Source organism: Apus apus, chromosome 2, assembly GCF_020740795.1.
Source record: "Apus apus isolate bApuApu2 chromosome 2, bApuApu2.pri.cur, whole genome shotgun sequence".
Lineage (NCBI taxonomy): Eukaryota > Metazoa > Chordata > Aves > Apodiformes > Apodidae > Apus > Apus apus.
In genome coordinates, this window is record NC_067283.1 from 148392252 (window position 1) to 148408711 (window position 16460).

The 16460-nt window shown below is 39.3% G+C and overlaps 1 protein-coding gene across 2 annotated transcripts in view; it reads right to left on the minus strand.

The window, feature by feature from the left end:
• The window catches only part of KCNQ3 (potassium voltage-gated channel subfamily Q member 3), a 202474-nt gene that overhangs the window by 17714 nt on the left and 168300 nt on the right, over positions 1–16460 (minus strand). The window contains exons 5-10 of one of the 2 annotated variants that reach the window (XM_051609671.1): positions 14924–15079; positions 13468–13578; positions 12248–12343; positions 10609–10703; positions 9017–9043; positions 5357–5413 (exon numbers count right to left, since the gene is read on the minus strand). In XM_051609671.1, the coding sequence (XP_051465631.1) occupies positions 5357–5413; positions 9017–9043; positions 10609–10703; positions 12248–12343; positions 13468–13578; positions 14924–15079 (542 nt within the window). The remainder of the gene's footprint in view (positions 1–5356; positions 5414–9016; positions 9044–10608; positions 10704–12247; positions 12344–13467; positions 13579–14923; positions 15080–16460) is intronic. The other variant, XM_051609672.1, reaches the window with a different exon arrangement.

Below are 16460 nucleotides of genomic sequence, written 5' to 3' on the forward strand. Positions count from 1 at the left end.
GTGTAAGTAAGGAAACACACAGCCAGTCCTGCTAAATCAGCATCACCAGGACTGAAGCTACTAATACGAGAAGATAGAAGCATCGATCTGACTGAAGAATTAGAACAGTCTAAGTGAATAGTATTAATATTACCCAGACTTTGCCCCCGTGTAATTTCCTGAAAAATTAATGGCAGGGAGGAAAGACAAACAAAGCACGAATGTATAGAGCAAGAATCAGGGATTACTTCTTTTTTTGTTGAAAAACATGGGATGCTACTTGTTGATATCTGTGGCAAATTAGACATCACAGAATGTATAGGGCAGTCTCATGTTCACCCTTAAGTACTTGTTTAAAAAAGTAGTTTCTATAGTGTTTGCTTTTGGGTTAGAATCTTGATCTGATTGATCCACCAAGGTGCTCTAAAGGTTAAACTGATGGTGAGTGCAGGGTCCCGAAAAGCAGTCTGTGTTCTGCTGAGATAGAAAGAATCCTGTGATATTTTTTCTGCCTTACTAACACTTCTCTATTCTTTCAGAGGTCACAGTTAAAATCAGTAGTGCTTTACAAGACACAGGTCTTAAATCCATCTCATTTCAGTGAAATTTGGATTCTTTAAGCCCTCAGCTATAGGAAAAATAGATGCAGGAGAAGACAACAGCTAATGAGCACATTTTGAAAGGGCATGAAAAATAAAAGCAAAGTTTGAAGGTGAAATTACTTTTGAAAAGGATAGTAAAAAAAGAGTCTGGAATCATGGCACATCACTGTTAATGCAAAGAAATGAAGAAAAAAATCTAGCTGGGTGATAACAATGAGTCACCCAGGCAATAGAAACTGACAGGCATGAAGATGATAGAGGGAGTGAGTTTGTGAGGTCTTCAATGTGAAGAAAAAGAGACAGAGCAATTAGGCATGCTTGGAATCATGGCTGATCTTTGTAGACTGAAGGAGATGATGAAATAAGCTACAAGAAAGAAGAAACTGAAGTAGTTTTAGGATGAGTAGATCTATTCAGTGACAGTAAAATAAAAACATTTTTCCCTAGGTCTGAAAAAACTGTATGCACAACAGGCTTGTTGTGGAGCTCAGCTTTTCCTGGTGCAGGGATTAACAGATCAACAGTGACAGATGAATCTCAAATGAAAGGAGACACTACAGTCTACTTATTCTTCAGGATTTCAAGATCAATCATCTTGTTTTAAGACCTCCCAGGATGAGAAGAAAGCTCCTAGAAGGATGAAATCTAGCAGTAAAGCTCAGATAATTTCAGATGTTGAGGTGATTTCCTCAAAGGCAAGACGTAGTCGAGTAGTACACTTTGACTTTGAACAATGTATTAACCGTCACAAAATGAGGTTTAGTGACATTACACAGAAGTACTCAAGAGAATATGTTTAAAACAGAGCACCTGAAAGATGAAGAAGCAAAACAATAAGTGACACAGAAGATTCCTACTGTTGATAGAGAGAACTTTGATACTATATTAGAAAAATAGAGTTGTCATTACATATGGCCTCTTACTCTCCAGAAGCTTGATTGGTCCTTCAAAATGCATATCCAGATCTCTCAAAGTTTGCCCATTAAAACTCCTGTAATAACTGTGTTCCTTACCAAAAGACAAGGAAGCATAAAGTGCATTGCAAGGAAATACAGGGATCAGACCATCAAGAAAAGGGTCTGTGGATGATGGAAAGTATCCAAAATACTACTCTTATGTATTTTTTTTTTCCTGTATTAGCAGGGGGGGGTGGATTAGATGATCTCTAGAGCCCCCTTCAAACTGATGATTGTGATGTTTTCCACAGCACATGTAGGCAAACTCATTTATGGGTTGTTTTTTATTGGTTTTTGTTTGGTTGATTGGTTGGTTTGTTGTTTGTTTGGTTTTTTTTTTAGTGGAGTAGTTGTTTAAGGTAAGTAACATAAACCAAAAGCATTTCCAAATTCTGTTTCTAGGGAGTTTCTCAACTTTCCCCATCGATAAGTGCAAGCATAAGAACAAACTGCTGTCCCAAGACTGTTGCTCAAGCACCTTAGGTTTAGGAGCTAAAACTCATCTGATTTTTTTTAAGATGTGTGAAAAGTTAAATGTCCTGTGTAAGATTAATCTTTAGACCCCTTTCTATAATCAATGGGAAGTTAAAAACCTACAGAATGCAGTTCAGCTCCATTCACTTTGGCATGACTTTACAGCTGGGGCAACTTTTATCTTGTTATTGACTACAGAAAGATCTAGATGAGAAGTCATTGAATAAGACAGTCTCTAGACTAAGCTAAAGTTACCTGAGCTGAAGGCTTCCTCATTAACTGAATTCTTATGAGTAACCCTTAAAGTAACATTCAGATTCAGAACAGTATTTTTATGCAAGAAACATAGATAATTGTGTTCACATCCAGGCAGCCAGAGCAGTAGAATCATCAGAAAATAATTCATCAGCTTCACATGAACAAATACAACAGTATGTTGTATACAAAAATACCCAAAACAAAACCCAAGCTTCTTTCCAGATAATGACCAGCTGTCATCAGAAACAAAACAAACCAAAACAAAACTTTAATCTAATTTCCAAGGGATGAAATCTGGGTCTGCTAGGGTTTTTGTTTTCATTGTGCTTTTTAAAAAAAAGACTTAGTAAACATTTGTTCTCATGACACAGTCTCCTTTATGTAACCAGCATGCGCATGGCTCAGTCCCAGCATGAAGCATGCGCAGATCACATCATCCTTCATGAGAGTGCCTAGGACAGTGGTTCCCACCCACAGGTTCATGTACTGCTGCTTGTCTTTCATACTCCTCCTACTGATATTAGTTACTCTTCCTCCCCTTGGGACAGTGGATGTCTCCCACTTAATTTGGCTTCCTTACATTCAATAAAATATCATTCCTGACCTCTCAAAATTCTAGAAATGAAGGGGATTCAAGTGGATCCTGAACATGCTGTTACAAGTGCAGAGTAATTTCTCTGACTAGCTTGGATATGTTGCCCTTATTTGATTTGCACACTATTGCATCCCCTCCCTTGTGGTGGAATAAAAGTGTTCTCTCTATCTTTGCACTTCAAATGGAGTCCCAGAATGAGAATTCCTTAATTCTGTGGTAGATACAAACCACCATCAAAGGAGGAAGGCAGAAGCAGTGCAGACAGTTTGGCTTGAAAGCTTCCCAGCTGCAGAACAATTCACCTCTCAGATTTGTGCTCCCAAAGAGCACTGGGAGTTATTTTGGAACATCTGAGTGACTAAATTGGTGGCTGGATACACAAGAGATGACTGGCTTCTGCAGCAGCTATTTTACCTTTGCTCAGAATAAAGAGTGGGAACCACTGCACTAGAAATACTTTTCCAGAAACAGTCATGCAAGGAAATAATGCAGTTACATCCCATCATGCAAGCCAGATACTCTCCTCTCTGTGCTTTGCCTAGTATTGGAGTTTCTTAAACATATGGCACATGTATGAGAAGAAAAATAATGAATTAATGCTAACAGTGAATCAAACAGCTCTCTCCCATGCATTTATCACTTTCAACTAACAAGGAGTAACAACAATCAGGAAATTTTTCCATATTTTTGCAGTTTAGCTAATAATGAGATTTAGTTGGTCTCAAGTAAGTGGAAGCAAAAGGAAGCTATATTTGCTGCAATATTTTACTACATTATTGGCTGTGCTTACACGGGTATACTTAGCTTTGGGAAATCAAGCATTCTAAATGAATTTTTCAGAAGTGTTCTCCCTCAAACTATTTCAAATAGAAATTAACATGAAACTAGTTTTATGAGGACAGCCACAAATCCTGCACTGAATACATTCAGTTGATCTCAGAGAGCTCGTGTGCTTCTTAGTATAAAACAAGGAGCATTCTGCACTTCTGAGGTACTTATGAATTTTGGTCAATCAGCTTTCCTTTTTAAGGAAATAAAATAATAATCTTTTCTATAGATAGGAACTGAAAAAAACTGTTTGATCTCAAAATAATTGATTGTAGCTCCTTAACAACTAATTCTTAATTTTAAAAGCCATTTCGCACCCCTGAATCTTGAGGTCTAAACTTGCAAGTTTCTGATGTCTGAGAAGGAAACATCCCCTTTGAGCCAACCAGTTTTCATACTCTGCTTGTGCATGTCCTCATTGGTATTTAATTGTAGGCATGGCTCTAAATCCAAACCCACTCAACATCCAGATTGTTTTCCCAGAAACATGACCATAAATCCTAACTTGGGCTCAGCTTTGATGTTCTTCAGAAAGAGCCCTCATGCACACTAAAGGCCTTTGCTCAGCCCCTCTTCTCACCAACACTTTCTAAAGTGATTGGAAATGGGCAAAAATAAGCAACATCACACAAATCTGTAGGAAGAATCATCCATGTTCAATTCTTTGTGAAAACAGAATGGATATTTCTCACCAACAGATGCAGCCAGCAACATAGGTAGAAACCATATTGATGTTGACCCACTCTGCGTTGCTGTAAATGTATCTCCATTTATCAACCACTAGAAAGCAAACCAAACTGCAAAATCAGTACCTCTTGACTATTTTGCATGGGCTAATCACCCAGGGAAAAGATGAGGTGTTTCACTAGCAGTTCTCCAAAAGCTGGAGTGCTCAGACTAGGAAAGCTGAGTTGTGCGTTGATGATTTCATGTTTGTGGAATGAAGTGGGAATGAGAACAATGACCTAAAGTTGAATGATAGCAAGATGTTGCTGTGGGATAGAATAAAATGCTTGACACATTAGTAAAAATATTAGTATTTCTGAAGTTGTGTCTTTCAGATTCCTAAAATGCTACCAATTATTTTTCTATGTTTCTTTACAAGAAGATAAAGTTCTTGCCCCACATCTGAGGTCACAGTTCAGCAATGTATTTTAGCATCTCACTAACTTTATTCAGATGATGAAAAGCATCCACTTGTTTACAATTTGCTGAATGAGAACCTGCAAATACACATGCAGGGATGTTGTTCCACTGAACTCAAATGCAAAGTGGGTTGCATGAATTTGTGTTGGCAAGGTTGGGAATGTGTGGGTATAGTATTTAGCTCTTACAGTACATTTTTCTTACAGTAAATTCTAAATGGTTTGCAGAGTAGGTTAGTATCATTCCCATTCTGTGAAAACAGAGAAAAGCAGTTGTTTCTAAGCAGATCATTGGCAGAGCCAGGATTAGATCCCATGTTTTCTGAAGAGCAGAACAATGAATATCTGCAAGGTCATGCAACTTTCTTTTTATGTTTAAATAACTTTTCAGCCTTATCTCCCCTTATTTTTTATGGTGGTTGAATGAACTACTGTAGTAAAAACAGAAAGTGCAGGCAGAGAACGGCATGCAAGAAATATGAAAAGAGTAAGGCTCAGTTGTTACTTGAATGTATATACCTAAGTTTTCTTGAGAGGCTTGATCCAAAGAATGACTCCCTACTAAACATGACATTACTGTAAAGTGAAGAAAAGTTAAGATGAGACGTTAATGGTTACCCATGAAAAGCTCTATGAAAAAAATGGGGACAGCCTTTCATTAGTAGTTAATGTAGTGTGCAGATCTGAGTAGCTTTCTCCTCCTTCCTGTTTTGGGCAGATGTATTAAGGAATACTGACAGAGAAATTTTCCACCTTGCAAAGTATGATTTTATTTTCATTATGCTGTTTCTCCTGGCAATACAAAAGTGCACCATATTATATGCATTCCTTCATACTCACATAATAGGAAAGACTAGTACCAATTCTGCCACTGAATAAAAATTAAACCAACTTTCCAAAGGTAGAGAAATATTATTTATCTTGTACAAATAAGGAAATGGGGATAAATTCCTTTTCTACAGTCACATAAGAATACATTTAGGAAGGAACACACTCTCCTGGTGTCTAGTTCATTCAAACCTCTTAGACTAATTGAAATTAGTGGAACAGCTGCCAAAAACAGTGCTGAAAAATCAGGCCAAAATTTCATTTCACAAACATAGACATAAAATTTGTTTCAAAATAAATAATATGCCTATCCAGCAAAAGGTCCCTCCTAGAAACTGGGAAACTTAGGTCAAACACCCAAACATTTGCTAAATGTTTTGCTATACTGCAATAGAAATGAGCATTAACATATATTTCTCACAAATCTTTGTTTTTGGGAGCTAAACAGATGAAAAGGCTTCTCAATACGTTTAGAAGAGCAACTTCTATCTCAGATTTCATGTGTAGGTAGTTTAAGGCATTGATTATGGAAGGAAAAGCTAGTGGCATCTCTGGTATAAGATCAGGAAACTCCCTGCCAGTGATCAATGAATAGCACAGTCCCAGTTCCTCCTGGTTTGGGGGACTATGCTGGTCACAGGGAAATAGCTGTTCTTAAGGGAGCAGCATGGGATATACCACTTCCCTTCACTGCAACAGAAGCCAGCTTACTGTCTGGCTCAAGGGTAGTCCAATGTGCTCTTCATCATATCTCTGTAGTTTTAGTTTAAAGGGAGCTTCAAGAAAGCCTGGGGCTGCTGCCAAATTTTAATTTGCTTTCTACTCTCACAAGCCTTTCCCTGCAACCTTGCCTTGGGATCCGGCTTCTGACTCTTCCTCTCTGTTATCTTCCCTGTGTTTTCCCCAAATGGTTTAAAAAGCAGAAGCTGCATCGAGCTGTGACTTTGCCATGATGCCAGCTCCTACTTCCAAGGAGAAATCCTAGAAGGATCTGTCACAGAGTTCAACTCCACTGCTGTGGAGTTCCTAAAGAACTTTCGTACCACAGAATGAAAACCCTGCCACTTAAAGCACTACCCATCCTCAAATTTTCCCACAGCCAAGGCTCATTTTTAGTTTATTTACTAGTTAAATTTTCCGACTCTTCTGGGAAGGCTTTAGACCAATTCTTCTCTCTCTTTTATCAACCACTGCTCAGACAATGTAGTTTATTACAACAACTCTCCTAGTAAGTATTTAACTGATGCAAGAAGCTGGAGACTGAGTGTACTTACAGACTGTTCTCTCTACTAGGACCTAATTCCCTTACTGCTCACTTATTTCAATAGAGCCTTAAATGCAAAGGGCAGTGGAGTACTAGTAATACATTCTAAGCTAAATCACTGTAGGAGGAAAAGGAATTATTTTTTTTTTTAATTATCTGGTTTGTAAATAAGAGTTTAATGAGACATGGGAGATGAGACTGTCAAACAACCAGATTTTATGGCTCAGCCCTGTGTCTACTGAAGTCGTGGATGTTCCCACAAGCACCATCATTCTTCTGTTTCCCTGGATGGTTTCCAGTCCCTCTTGTGGAATGCTTCTTTTCCATAAACACATTCCTGCTAACAGGAACACTACAGTGCAGGTTTACTGAAGGTTTATTGTGACTTATGTAACAACATAAGAGATATATCCAGCTAGAACGAGGAGCCTTGGGATTACAGTTTGAAAGATTTTGAGCTGGAAGTCATACTTTTTAGTTTTTAATCCAGTGTTTCAACATAAAATGACAACTTCTACTGGCCTGCAAGATGCAGTAACTCAAAAGCTTCTCCATGAACTCTTCTCTCACTGCAGGTGCAGGAGCTTTTCTAGGGGGTATGTGACTCACAGCAAACTGCAGCAATCATTCACTTTCCTAATTTTAATCTGCTGCTGCATCTGAGTCAGGACATGTTTTGGCTCAAGGCATGGAGTTACATAAAAGGATTTCAGCTCTTTCCTACAAGGCCGAAATTCATCTGCTACCAACCCTGGGGATGGCTAAAATCTCCAGATGCCATGTTAATGCCACTGAGCTTGCTCATGACTGCTTAGCCTGTGCAGTGCCATGGTTGTATAGCACTTAAGGTTCATGTGGATTCACAAACTAGGCAGCTACCACCCTGGCAGTCTTTGAAGAGGAGCAGGTTAGCTCATGATGATAGTGGCAATAGGAGGAAGTAATCTCTTCCCAATAATTCAGCACTACACCACTGGCCTGGATGATAAGAAAACTTGCGACAGGTTTTTCTTTTCAGTTAAAGGAGGTTTGAACCTCCACAAATCATAGGAGAACAGCAAGTGTCAATCTGTTTTTTTTCCAGCTTTCTATATTGCAGCTGTCATGTGTTTAAAAAACAAAAAGATAACTTTTCATCAGGCCAGGTACTGGAATCCAGGCCTGACCTCTGACTAAAACCTTTCAAATGTTGTTACAATTCTCATGCCTTTTCTCTACATTGTAAATAGGGATGCAAAAGGAAATAGCTTCAGCAGAGTCTATGGAACTATGTATCCTTTAATTGCTATTGTCCTTCGTTGTGGGTGACCCACTGATAGCAGGTTAGCTTTGAGTATTTAACATTTTTGACATAAGAGGCTGAATTACTTTATGTGATTTTGAAACTGCAGCTTAGCTGGACACCATGATAAATACATCATTTCCGTTTGAGACCTTGCAGGGTGACTGCTCTGCTGTAATCTTTAGTGACTGAGGAGCATTAGGATAGAAAATTCCTTTGTTCTATTTGCTTGTGAATTCCCCAAAGTGAGAGAGCTTTCCCATCTGTCTCAGCAGGGATAGGACCCAGGCCTGAAACCTAATGTAGATTTTTTTAGTACTGCCAGAGTGATTGACTATACTGATGATCCATCTTCACCATCCACTTTTGCATTTATCATAAAGAAATATTTGCACATGGTGAATTGACACAGACTTGATCCTTTACACTGCAACACTGCTCTATTCAGAACTGTTGAGCAATAAAATGAAGCAGAACTTTAAATTCACCCCAGAACAACCTGGATGCTAAGCCAAGGCATGGATCAGGAGAAATCTAGACCATGATCAATCATAACTGGCAATAAAGCTGTTTACATACAATCAGCAAGCAAAACTACATTTTGTACAATTAGCATTTTAGATGTGTTGTTAAATAGGGAAAAGAGCAAGCAATTAGGAAATGAACTGGTTAATACTTTCAAATTACTACCTATGGTGTTAGTAGCAAGTTTTGGTTAACAGGTCATGAATCCACAAAGAAACATTTATCCTGCATCCTCTAATAACTGCATTAAAACAAAGCTATGATAACGGCAGTTACATACCTGGCAGTGCCATCCAATTGCTCTTTCCTTTTATAGAAGAGAGGAAGCATCACAAGAAAGCATGAAGAGAAGAATTGCATAACAAATTCAGCAGATTTTTTTTAAAACAGAAATTTTGAAACTAGTGCTAATGGCTTATCTCTCTTTTGTTCTGTGACTGTAACTGACAGCAGAATAAAAGCTACTTTTCCAGCTAGCCATAAAGCAAAGAAAGTGATATAGGTACCTGAAACCAATCTGTGCTGCTAGAACTGGCAATCTAGCTTTTGGTGAGAAGTGAGTGCCCCTGCCCTCTCTCCCAGGACTTCATTTGCAAAACACCTATTGAGTTTCAGGTTGCATTTGAACCACAGAAGAACCTATATATCATGACTTCAAGCTTGTTCACTGTAATGAGTCTAGACTCCAGGCAAGCCAGAGAATTAGTCTCTGAACAAAACCTGAGGTCAAGAAACCCTCTGGAAATTACTCTGTAATGGATAACATGGGAGCAGATAGAGAGTGAGAAGGGATAAAGCAAAGGAACAATTGTACTGAGCCTTAACTAAACACTTGTCATGTCTTTTCTGTGAGATTTCCTCTTAGACTAAAGTAAAATCAATTCTGAAGTAATGTATTGTGAATAAAACAAAGGAGTTAGTATTTGCAATTTGCTTTTTGTGAAGGATGAATCCTGGAATGTGTCTTCAAGTCAGGTTCAAGCAACATCCAGAGCTGCAGTGAGCACAGCTTTTGTGTGGAGACCTCTGTTTGGGCTGAGCAGTAGTTTAAGGGCACTTTTCATCAGAATGAGGCATTACAGCAAGTCCAGAATGAAAGTTTAAAGCATAAACTTGGATAAGTAATGTCTGTTATTAGCAGCTGGTAGTATATAGCTAAAAGTCTTGGTTTTCATAGGGCCAACACTTTAAAATGTTAAGAACTGAAGGGGAGAAAGGTGCCTGTTAGATGGGCAAGAATAGTGATGATCAGACATATGGATGTCCATTAAGTCTGAATGCCTTTATGTAAGGAATGCTTGCCACTGAACTCAGAGGTGGTGATTAGCATAAAATCATGCCCCAGTTCCCTCAAAGAGTTTCCTTGTGAACCTTCAGTTAAGAGTTTCAGTGGTAGACAGTTTTAAACATACATTGGTTGTCCTCCACTGAATTATCCCCTGGAGCAATTGGTGTTGCCAAAAGGTGAGCTTTTAACAAGCACTAAGCATGTTCACATCCCGTGGCCACCTCTGTGAACAGCACAGTTCTGAAATACAAGGCAAAAACTTTATCAGGATCAAAAATAAAGAAATTTAGACTTTCAGGGCAATAAACTCCAGAGTCTTATAAAGCTGATGGTGAGGCAGCCTTCTCTTTTGTTTAATGGCAGCATGAGAGCCACTGAGGGAGGCACTCGTGTGCCCCTAATATATCCTACCAGGGGAAGGCAGAAGAAATGGATCCAGAAGCCAAAACCCATGCTTTTCTGTCTCAGCCATGAAATTAACAGGCAACTCTGTTACCTACAAAAGCTTCATATAAAGTCTTTGTTTCCTGTCCTGACTTACACTTCACAGAAAATTATGATGGAGAGATGGACAATGCACTTACCTGAAAAATGGAAACGATACAATTGATTCATAAAACCTCCAGGTAGCAACTAGATCAATCCTGTTGGGGTTAGTAGCATAGTATCTCCAAGCAGCCTGAATTACAAGGGAGAGGAAATAATTAGGTAAATCTATTCCCCAGGCTGATAACAGGCAGATTGTTGCAAAGAACATAATGATGCAGCTGAGTCACTATCTGGAAATTAATTACTAATCAGCTATGCCTAATGAGTGTCACTATACAGCAAAATTATTGGCACTGGGTTACGATGATCTAGGAGGGCTGGTAAAAGAGACAGAACATGAGAGAAAACCACCAAAAGGATATGAGACAGAACCACTCACATTAACAAGACATTACGTTTGACTAAACTGGTTTTATTCTCCTGTCTGGTTTGTCTAAAAGAGCTTCAAGCACTCCTGGATTTGCCCTGTATTTCTGGAAGTGCTTAAGCTAGTTTAGTATCTAGTGTATCACCAGAGGAAATTTTGCTGAGCAATTTCTATTTTGGCATTTAGCTCCAATTAAAATTCTCTAAGCACATACCTAAAAAATACTGTAGCTAAATTAGCTACCTGGTAAGTGGAGATACTTTAATTTAAAAGGTGAATTCAATTCACCACTCATGCCTGCAGCTCCTTCTGTTTGCTAAAGAGTGTTTTTAATGAGAACAGCATAGGATGCCACTTAAGACTGTTTCTCCTGAGGACTGGTTTGATCCTGAGCAGCCTTAAGCACCAACACTTCCATCTGATACCACAAAAACTTTCTCTGTCTCCCTGGAAATAATGCCATTTACTTTACTGCCATTAGGGTGTGTTCCACACCTACTAAGAGTAACTCCTGTCAAATTTGTCAGCCCCCAGACTAGTAATTTTAAGCTTAATTTTCTGAATTTGCAACAAAGGCCATAACTGATGTCCAAGTGAGTTAAGAAGTCTCTTCCCTTTGAATATTCTCATAATCCAGTGACATAACAGGAGATTCAGGGTGTGTTTCAGGTTTTAAAAACTACAGATACTATTTACATCATTTGCCTTGATTCAAACTATCACTGTCTATTTTGTTACTTCTATTGCTGTTTTCACATCAATAAAAACATGACTTTGCATATAAAAGGTTAGACAGGGCTTTGTGCAACCTAGTCTAGTGGAAGCTGTCCCTGCCTTTGTAGGAGGGCTGGAACTAGATGACTTTCCAGGTCCCTTCCAACCCAAACCATTTTATGATTCTATGAAAATCTCTCACTCAAGGGAACTGACAAAACCTGGATTTTGGAAAGAATTGTTTTTTCCACAGCTTGTTTTCTGTGGTTTTGTGGCACTGATGCACAAGTTGGTTGGTTTCCAGAAGCTAGAAGATGAGACCCTTTCTTCTAAAGATACTGTTCTTCTGAAAGATATTCTGTGAAATGAAGGATTCCTCCAAAACTGCAAGGGCTACTGGATTATCTAGCTCAATGTGAAAAAAACAAACAAACAAACAAAAAACTTGACACATTTATAAACACAGCCTCTCACTTCCTTCAATGGGAAATCAGAATTTAGGCAGGGGGGAAGTAAGCAGTGGTCCTTGTTAACATGACGTAGCAGTCTTCATACACACCACTTTTTACACAAGGGTTTAAGTGGTTACAAACCTGAATGAGTTCAGCTGCTGGCTTTCTTCTTTTCTCAAAATGTTTTTGACGATGTTGCTCCTGGACCTTCAGTGCCAGCCCTGAGCCCAAAATGCCCTGAAAGCACAGAGTGATGCAAGATTTTAGACATTTCTTACTCAGAAAAAAGTATTAGTAATGACAGGAAACAGGTCTGTAGGTGGAGATGGATAGGGCTGCAAGGGACCTTTGTGCAGTCCAGCATCCCTTTCCCACTGCTTTAACCCATTTTAAGGTCCCAAGTAGGTTTCTCAAATGTCTGCTGCCTTTGTAGAGTGAAACTGTGCTTGTATGATAAAAGAGCTATGCTAACCGTATTCTGGATTTGGGTGTATGTGACTGCCCATCCTTCATTAAATTCTTTCCAGTCTAGATCTAAAGTCTAGATCTAAATGAAAAATATCCTAATATCTGGACTTGAGATGGTTTTTGTTCCTATTTGGTCCATCTGACATGTATCTTGTCTCATTCTTACCTGAGGTCTTTGCAGACAAAGCAAATACTTGGCCTATGTAACACAAGAGGATACATTTATTTTCAAAAGCAATTTAGAGTTAATTTCTTAAGCAGCCAGAGTAGGATTTACCTGGTTAGATCAAAAATACTTGTACTGTCACCTGATAACTAAATTCCCTTTAAACTTTGTGAGTAGAAACAGCACATCTGTGCTGGTGTCAGAGTTCTCTGGGAAGGAACAAGTGAGATAAAATGTTCTGCAGAGCTGCACTGATTACAAAAGATGACCACTGGTCTGTGATGACCACTCAGATGTAGGTCTCTAGCTCGCAAGTGTTTAGAGCTGGGTAAGATGGGTCCAACCACAATTATTAAAACAAGAGTCCCCATATACTTTAAAAATACATCTTGTGTGACTATGTCAATACCTCTAAACTAACCTGGGCCAGTGTACAGGCTCATGAACTGCCCTGTTATTTCCCAGGCTGTTCACTTGCTGGATTAGTTTTGTCTTGTGCCAATGAGCACATGGTTCAAGGAATAAAGGGGTAACGTACTATTGCAAACAATAGTAGCTCTATGCAGAGGGGAAGAAACCAGTTTGATTTACTGATATAGACCAGCTCAAGTGTCTGTATCACTTCCTTAAAAGGGATTTTGATTCCAGCGGCAATTTTGATCACTTTATCTTCTTTTTGTAAGTGCACAGGGCTAGGTTGTGCCTAACAGAGGGGGGAGGTACTTACTGCAGGAAGAGCAAAGAAGGAGACTCCAATGAGAGAGAATGTGGCTGCAATCAGTCGTCCCTCCCATGTTTTGGGGGTCTTGTCACCATACCCAATGGTAGCGAGGGTGATCTGTGGGCAGAGTGACCAAGACTTCCCATCAGAAAAGCAAAACAAACAGCACTGCTTTATATGTCACCAGGAAACCTACATAACAGAGCTCTATGGTTGCTCATGCACAGCTTCTTAAGATAGGAACTTGATGATGGTCAAATCCTTTTTTTTTTTTTTTGTATGGCATCAGAGTCCAGAGGCACTGCACCAGGGAGAATGGATTTAGTCTTAAAGTAGCTGCCTCTGTAGGATTAGCACAGAGTGAGTCTCCTGCCCACCATCAGTGCACAGTCAGGAATGGGACTTGACAGTTTACAGCTTGCAGAACTTTAACAACCATGGCTACCTCTCCCTGAAGTCTCAGTTTCTGTAAAAAAAAAAAAAAAGGTGTACTGTGAAAACTTGCTCCTTTCCAGCACAATTGCTAATTGCCAGCTGTGTACCTTTTCTTACCAGTGTGACTTTACCTAAATGTCCTGGATATGTAAGAATATGAAAATATCCAGGAGTTATATGCAACACTTGGCATATTTTGATTAATTTTGTTGCCATGGGATCTTGACTTTTATGAGTGAACCACAGTAAATAAAAAAAATGTGCTGCTGAATTTTAGTCACAGCATTATATAGACTCCCCTAATTATTGGTAGCAAAGCAATGTGAATTCCCTCTACCAGGTGGCAGGATTGTTTTGTGATCAAATGATCAGTGATGCAAACCAATGCTCTCCTCTTCATTAGAAGAGACAAGAACAGATGGATCAAAGGTCCTTTTTGCTCAGTATTCTACCACCAACAGCATTCTCTGAGTGACTCTTGGGGAATGCAAATAAGATACAAAAGAAGCGTTGAGTTATCTTTTCCAGAGATATTCTGGACTTGATAAATTTCATCCGATTAATAATTGCCCAATGCTCTAATCTATCTAGGTCCTCTGCAAGCTGTTTTGTCCCTCAAGAGAGTCAACAGTATCTCCCAGATCCATCAGCTTTGGTTTTGCCATTTTCTGAGGGATGTAGATGTAGCACCGACAGGCAGGACACTGTGCCATACACTAGGTCTCCCATAGGCATAGGCAGTGCAGTTACACCCAAAGAAACACTCCTCTAAGAGAGAGGTTTCCCAGAAGCCATGAGCACAGACCTATTTCTGAAAGGGTTAAGCACCTAAGGGCCTTTGACTGAAAATCAACAGGGATATAAGTTCTGTTGTAGAAGCATCCCTACCTTGGCCATGTTATGGCAGCAACAGGCTCCTCTCCCAAATTTAGCAGCACTTATACTGTAATCCTTAACATCAATACTTTACATCTACTTGGATATGACGTTTTTAAGAAAGGGACAAGGTATTTTTGGAGTGACTTACCAGCCCCCACCACAGTGCATCTGCATAGGTTTCAAACTCTTCCTTCATCTCCACCCCATTAGCATCCTTCTCAGGAACATCTTTTTCAACCAGATAAACAAGAAACGAGGATAGGATGAGTGTCAGGAACCCAATGTACCAAGCAGTGATGAGTTCCTGCAAATAAAACAAATGGAAGGGCTGAAAACAGTCTCAATACCCACAGTGTCAGAGTAAGGATCAAGTGAAGTGAGAAGCACTGAGGATAACAGCAGAGCTGTCACTGCTGGCTTGGTCACCAACCCACCTCAGCACTTACTGGGAAATAATGCAGAGATTTACAGGAATTAGCTTTTATATGGCTTCTTCCTTGGGAACAGCTTGGAGTGATCTGCAGTTGTAGTTCTGCATAAAGCTGGGTTACGGGCTTAGCTACACACGACACTGGGTGCTGCAGGGCTCTGTCCCTGACCTTGACTCTTCCCATTCCTGCTGCCCATGGGCTTGGTCAGTCTTTGCAGGCAAATCGACAACCCACCCCATTCCCTGACTTCAGAGAGTCAAGGCTGAAGCAGGATGCAGTTTCTTCTCTTTAGGCATATCAAAGCAGGCTCTGAGGTATGATTTCACCATCAGTTGATGCAATAAGAACAGACCTTGAAAATTGTCTGTGTGCAAACAAACCTGAGCTTCCTTGTTTTAAAGAGAGTGACTAGAGTGGAGTGTGTGGCTAATCCCACTGGGGTGGGAGATGCAGCAACACAAGTTCAAATCTCAGCAACTTCTGAAACAAAGTGGAAACTTTTTTCTGTGAAGGTCTTCACAAGTGGGTAATAAATAAATAAATCAGTATTTCTTTTGTTTTCTGAGAACTGCATTTGAAAAAATAAAAACAAAAAAAAAAGTTGTAGCTGAGAATTTAATAATTGAGTCTTGAGACAAGTCAATTTTCTTGACTTATTTCTGGTGTGTAACCACAGAAGGAATTTTGATGGCTAACTTTGTTATAAAAATTGTTTCATCAGTGTCTCCAGTGAAGTGAAGTTCTTGCAACCACTTATATTCTACAGCCAGCTGAGGTCCAGATGGTGGTGGTTGGGAATCACACAGGAACATTTGAATCAATTCCCACACAATAAAGCCTTAAACAGTTTTGAAGCAATGATGTCTTTGGTGCAAAGACTTCTTTTGTAATCTCAGTTTCCTGAGAAGCATTTTTTACATGTGTTTATGTGCCACCTGTCTTGTAGCAAGTTTACATGGGGAAGAAACAGAAGTTGGTATGAAATGAAGCAGGGTGGTTATCCCTATCAGCCTCTAAAAAGAAGCAAAGTCTAATTATGTTGTGCCAGCTGGCATTATAATTTTCAAAAAATCCCTAAAATGTCAGGAATGTCATTCATGGATAAGAAAAAGCAGTATGTAGCACAGTGTATATGCAATTTTTCTCCACGCTGTGCAAATGAGAAGTCTCATCTAGAGGATTTTTATGCAGATTTTTTTAAAACTTGTAATAGTGTTTGGTGGAAATGCAAGACCACAACGTATCAGTCTGTTG